Raw genomic sequence first — 6,362 nt, 5'->3', positions numbered from 1 at the left:
GTGGGGGCAGTGAATGTACAGCGCTCTCTCCCACCTTCAATACCACGACTGAGGTGCCCTTGAGGTGACACAACTGCCCAACTTCTCCCCGGGCGCCGCAGCAAAAAATGGCTGCCCACTGCTCCGGGTGTGTGTTCACGGTGTGTGTGTGTGTGTGTGTTCACTGCTGTGTGTTTGCACTTTGGATGAGATAAATGCAGAGCACTAATTCCGAGTATGGGTCACCATACTTGGCCACATGTCACTTCACTTTCACTTTCACTAAATGCCACTTCAAATGCAGCTTCTATGTTTCCTCCGCATTGCAAAGATCAATTTTGTTGATACTGATTTCATTTGCTTGGTAACAGCCCAAATGAATTTGACTTCAAAGATGTTGCACACTTTTAGAAAAAAAAGGCTTAAAGGTAAAAATGCCCATAAAACTTGTTGGAAATGATTTCTATCACTGCTGTGAACTGACCACACAGAATATGAAGAATATCAAAAAATTCAGGAGTCAGCTGTTAGCACAATTAGAGATAAGATAGCAGCACAATAACACACTCTATAGCAAAATATTGTCTAATTATCATTATCGATAAAATCGAGATATCATTTTTTTGTCAGTATCGCACACCCCTAATTTGTTATTTAATTGATATTATAATTTATTGATAATAATTGTTTAAATTTTATTTAAAGTTTATCATTTTATAAAACGTTTGTTTTTTTGTGAAAATTTGTATCTGAACTGTAAATTAAGCTTTTTACAGTAATTTTACAGTTTAATATGGTACTATAGACATTGCCCTACCCCGCTCATATGGTATTAATTTTATTTGTGCAGGTCTTAAAAAGGTCTTAAATTTGAGCTTAAAAATTCTGCAGAAACCTTGTTACAGTAATTTTTTGTGGCCACTTGCTGGTGCTCTATTTGGACACATGCACTACCATTCAAAGGTTTGGGGTCTCTTTTTTTTTTTTTTGTAAGAAATTAATATGGTTCAGCAAGGGCACAATAAATTGATTGTAACTGACAGTAAAGACTTTCTTTGTTACTAAAAAATCTATTTCAAATAAATGCTGTTCTTTTGAACTTGCTATCCATAAAAAAAAACACATTTTCAACAAAAACTTTAAGCAGCCCAACTGTTTTCAATATGAATAATGAACATGAATAAATCTGAAAATTCAGCTTTGCCATCACAGTAATAAATTACATTTTAAAATGTATTAAAATAGAAAAGTTATTTTAAGTGGTATTACTGTTTTACTGTATTTTTGATCAAATAAATACAGCCTTGGTGAACATAAGACACTTCTTTCAAAAACATTTAAAAATGTTATCAACCCCATTTTTTTGAACAATAGTTCAGTTATTGTGGGGATTGTCATATTCTTTGTGTTATTTTACATAGGCACATTTTAAACTGTGTTTTTAACATTTTCTTATAACCAGACTCGCTATAATAGTAAAAACACTAAAAGTGCTAAAACGCTGGAAGCTAAAATGTCTTTCAATCTTAAGTTTTTGCCCTAACCAGCTAATGTTCTGGGTTGCAATAAACTGATTTTTAAATCTCAGTCCTCATAAGTACATATAAAGTCTAAAAAATGTTGCAGTTGGTTGTGATATATTGTTACTTCTCAGCATTTTAGTTTCATTGTAGACCGAGAATGAACTTGCTTCTAATTACAATATTCTAATAACAGCTTGATGGGAAGTGAGCCTGTATCTTTGCAACAGTTTTTGCATATTCAAATGGAACATAGAATATGCCCTTGGGACCCTGAGAGTCCTTGTGAAGTTTTATGATGTTTATGACCTTTAGATGCAATATTATTCTGCTGATTCCATATTCATGCTGAATGATGTTCAGGTGTCTGCATAAGTTCTTTATTGTCTGTCTGTATGTTTCAGGAGTTCCAGAACCTGCCCCTGAGGTGGGCTTTTCTGCTTCTCCTGTGGAGGTCACTCCAAATAAGTCTCCTTCCATGCCTTCCCTGAACCAGAACTGGTCTGAGCTCAATCAAAGCAATGAGGTTTGGACTTTGGTGTTCTCAATGTACCCTACCTCTTTCACTCTTTTTTTTTTGTAGTTCTGTCTGCCTTTCTTTATGGGGAAATAAAACTAATACACTTCTCCAGACATGTAACACTCTCATGAGAATTGTTGTGACGGTTAATTCTTCACTGTTTTGTTGGGAATGTGGCAGCCTTGTAGTCAAAACTGCTGATCTGAAGTCACATTTTTTAAAAGTCTTAGATTAACCTCCTGGAATACTTTTAATGGAATACTCCATAATATAACACATTTCAGAGTGAAACAAAATATTCAGTGGGAAACAATGGCAGGATTTGATTGGATCATGTGTGTAAATATTAGAATTTTATTGGTTGATGTTATTTGTCAAGGTTAGGTCAGCTTGAAACCAGAAAAAGTTTTACACATTTTAAAATAAAATATGATGAAAAGTAACATGTTTCTATGATATCCCATTATTATGATATCCCAAATCATACTTGGTAAATAATTGACAATTCATATCAAAATGATGAGATACTATGTCATAATTATGACATGTCAGAATTATGAGTTAAGAAGTCAAAATTATGATTTCAAGTCAATTTTGTGTCATCATTATGACACTGTGTCATGGTTTCAAAGTTTTATTTAAAAATCATGATTTACCAAAGCATGTTTTTTTCCCCTTATATAGTAGAAATGGGCTTCCAAACATTTACCTACAGAATAATTGTTAAATATTGCAAAATAGGACTGGAGACATTTAAGACCGCAAAAAGGGTCCATTTTGATTTCATGTTGGATTTCAGTTCATTTTGAAAATTCTTATTTTATTTGAATATTAAATGCTTTCTCCTATCCCAGCTTAATAGGTACTAAGTAACTTTAAGTGAGATATTTATTGGTTAATTTCCAAAAAAAAAAAAAAAGGCTCTAGCGAGCTTGCAAAATATTTGTTAGAGCATCCCAACCGGTCTGACATGGCAATATTGGCTCAACCAATGGCAGTGGAGTTTAGGCCGGGAATATCTGTTTTGTTGACCAATGACAGAGGGAGATGGGAAGACTGTTCAAAACCTGTTCAAATAGTCATTCTTTTTGTAATTTTAATTGACTACAAATTTACACACTTCATCTTTAAACAGGGCTGTGTTTCCCAAAAGCATCGTAAGCCTAAGTTGATCGTAGAACCATTGTCACCAATGGCGCAACGATCAATTTAGGCTTATGATGATTTAGGGAAACGCAGCCCAGGTCAGTACGTTTTGATCTACAAGATCTAATTATTGGGGTTTCTCTTTTGATGACTACAGCCTGTTTCTTCTAAGCTGATCCTCATAATAGGGAAATAAAATGTGACATTCTACCTCTCAGCCTATAAGGTCATTAGGAAGACAATTGGTCCTCTGTGGACACCAGAGAGAATGCAACAGTACAATGCAGGACAAATCACGGGTTTCTCCTAACAGTCAGAGGGCGGAAAGGGCACTCTGTTGTTGTATTATGGCCTCTGTTTGCTTGTGTGAGGAGTGGAGTTGCTTTACCTTGTTGACATGTCTCTGCTCTGTCTCTCCAGCAGTGGGAGACTTTTAGCGAACGCTCCTCAAGCTCACAAACTCTGACCCAATTTGATTCTAACATTGCACCAGCTGACCCTGTAAGTCAATCACTCAGTGCTCTTTCATGATTAATGATGTTCATTAACCCAGTACTCTGTAAATTCTCTCTGAGAGCGCATGTCCTCAGGATAAATTCACAGCCACAGTGCCATCATCAAATGATTCATTTTTGTTTTTCTTTTGCTTGCTGAGCTTACCGGTAATTCTTTCATGCTCTTTCTCTCATACTGTATCATGTAATCCAAGTGATGACTCTGCTGGCTGTCCTTTGACGGTGTTGTGATAAAATGTTTGTTTAGTTACTCAGTGTCAGGTTCTTAACTATTCCTTTTTCTTCTTTATGACTGAGATGATAAATCTTCATTAGGTACTCAGTTGTAGTTGTGCGACAGCAGCGGTTGATGTGCTTGTTTCATTGTAGGATACAGCAATAGTCCACCCTGTGCCCATTCGTATGACACCCAGCAAGATCCACATGCAAGAGATGGAGCTCAAGAGAACTGGAAGCGGTGCGTCCGTTTATGTGCATTTACAGTGCAAACTCAATTTTTGACTGAATTCTAAGCAGTAACATTTGAAGGTTTTATTCTCAAAATTCTAATTATTTTATTGTTGTTATTTTTTATGTATTCTCCATCTTAATCACTATTGCTCATACTTGTATAGAATCAGGTATAGAATTGTATTTTATTTTTTTATGATTTTTCACCCTAAAATGACCTGCATTGAAGAAAGGATTAAAGGCCATATTTTGCATATCACAGAGACTTAGGTTTAGGCTTTATTTGACCAGAACACCTTTTTATAGTGTATTAATAAAGTCAAATGTTTTTTTGTTTTGTTTTCAGAAAATGTAAAACCTAGTTGTTTAATAGGACATGTAATTTTCAGTCTAGAAATCTCTTATAGGACTTTCTTCCACAATCCATCATTAACATAAACTATCATTTAAAAGTCTGGGCTATGTAAGCTTTTTAAATGTTTTTGAAAGAAGCACCTCTTATGCTAATCTAGGCTTAATTTAATAAAAAATACAGTAAAACATTACTATTGTGAAATATTATAATAATAATATTACAATTACTTTATTACAAACAAATAACTATTTTCTATTTAATCTCTTTTAAAATGTTATTTATTTCTGTGATGGCAAAGCTGAAATTATTCCAGTCTCTAGTGTCACATGTAACACATTTTAATATACTGATTTGGTGATCAAGAAACATTTCTTATTATCAGTGTTGAAAACCGTTGTGCTGCTTAATATATTTTTTAAACCATGAATTTGAAACAATATAAAAATCTTTACTGTCACTGTTGAATAATTTAATGCATCCTTGCCAAATAAAATTATATAAAAAAAAATAAAAAAAAACTTTTTAACTGTAGTGTAGTTACTAGATGAATGGATGTAATAATTTGATTTTAAACAAATTGAACTATTTACTCCTGGTTTTACAGATCACACACATCCAACAAGTCCGTTAATGGCGAAACCACCAGAACTTTCTGATGAGACCAAGTTAGCAGCAACTATTAAGTTTCCTGGTACCACTGTTGGTAAGTACATCTGGGCTATTCAAGCATTTAATTGACTGACAGGAAATCTTCTCCCATAATTCATTCAGAGCCCTTACCCTTCCTTCTTACAGGAGATGGCTATAGCAGTTCAGATTCATTTACATCTGATCAAGAGCCCATTTCCAGTGCTGTGAACAGACAAAGGTACTTAACGTCTTGCAGCAGACTTTGTTCTTTGATGTTTGTGTTGTAGCTAGAAGAAAAGCTCAGATTAACATGAATTAGATTTGGAAATAATTTAGTGGTTTAGATTCCATTTTTTTATAATATCATGTTATCATGCGAGGTCTGGGATTGGGAAACGCTGGGTTAGAACATGGTGTGACATTTCCAGTCAAAAAGTATTTACAGCTCGTGTTATTACAGGTCTCACTCTGGCACCTCTCCGGAAGGACTGAAGGTTGTGGCTCCGCCCCCGCCTCCACCCCGCCCCCACGCCTCTCACTCACGCTCCTCCTCTCTAGACATGAACAGAAACTTTGCTGCTGTCCCTGCAGGTATGCATGCACACAAACAGTTATCAGGTAACTCATAGCTTCATGTTTCGTTGGGGTGCGGTTAGGAAAAGCTGAAGTTCTCTTTTGTATTTACTTCTCCATCAGGTCCGCAGCAGCCGGGTGTAGTTGCCTTTCCCCCAGCAGTGCCTCCCAGACCACTGCCCACACAGGTATAGCCCAGTGGTTAGCAATTCTGTATAAACTGCTTTCAGATAATTAGATAACTATTACACGTTCTTTAGAAGAATCATTCAATACGTAATGTTCAAATCCCCAGACATCAGTGCCACATGGTCACCGTTCGGTAGAGGGAGATGGTCTTCCAGCACATACCAGCACTTCACCCCATCAGATGCCAGAACAGCCCAACTTTGCTGACTTCAGCCAGTTCCAGGCTTTTGCTGTCGACCAGCCGGCAGATGATGGAGAGAATGCATCTGACAGTGGACAGGTACAAATGGAGCCATTTATTATGATGACGACAGATTATGAAGGAAAACCTTTTATGTGATGCAAAAAAATATGCACAGATGCACTTCAGCACGTATTAAAGGGGTCATATGATGCTTTTTTAAATATCACTATTTGGTGTAACAGAATATGTTGACATGCTTTAATGTTCAAAAAACACATTATTTTTCAAATACTGTACATTA

General features: G+C 35.8%; 1 protein-coding gene across 3 annotated transcripts in view; it reads left to right on the top strand.

The window, feature by feature from the left end:
* Window positions 1-6,362, top strand: part of reps1 (RALBP1 associated Eps domain containing 1) — an 18,595-nt gene that overhangs the window by 10,147 nt on the left and 2,086 nt on the right. For 2 of the 3 annotated variants that reach the window (XM_016470778.1, XM_016470776.1), the window contains exons 9-16: window positions 1,904-2,025; window positions 3,586-3,666; window positions 4,050-4,137; window positions 5,090-5,188; window positions 5,281-5,353; window positions 5,576-5,706; window positions 5,812-5,876; window positions 5,984-6,157. In XM_016470778.1, coding sequence (XP_016326264.1) covers window positions 1,904-2,025; window positions 3,586-3,666; window positions 4,050-4,137; window positions 5,090-5,188; window positions 5,281-5,353; window positions 5,576-5,706; window positions 5,812-5,876; window positions 5,984-6,157 — 833 coding nt within the window. The remainder of the gene's footprint in view (window positions 1-1,903; window positions 2,026-3,585; window positions 3,667-4,049; window positions 4,138-5,089; window positions 5,189-5,280; window positions 5,354-5,575; window positions 5,707-5,811; window positions 5,877-5,983; window positions 6,158-6,362) is intronic. The other variant, XM_016470779.1, reaches the window with a different exon arrangement.

The sequence above is a fragment of the Sinocyclocheilus anshuiensis genome, unplaced genomic scaffold, assembly GCF_001515605.1.
Source record: "Sinocyclocheilus anshuiensis isolate Anshui unplaced genomic scaffold, SAMN03320099.WGS_v1.1 scaffold2322, whole genome shotgun sequence".
In the NCBI taxonomy this organism is placed as follows: domain Eukaryota; kingdom Metazoa; phylum Chordata; class Actinopteri; order Cypriniformes; family Cyprinidae; genus Sinocyclocheilus; species Sinocyclocheilus anshuiensis.
Note: the sequence above shows the minus strand (reverse complement) of the source record. Positions and strands in the feature narration are given on the sequence as shown.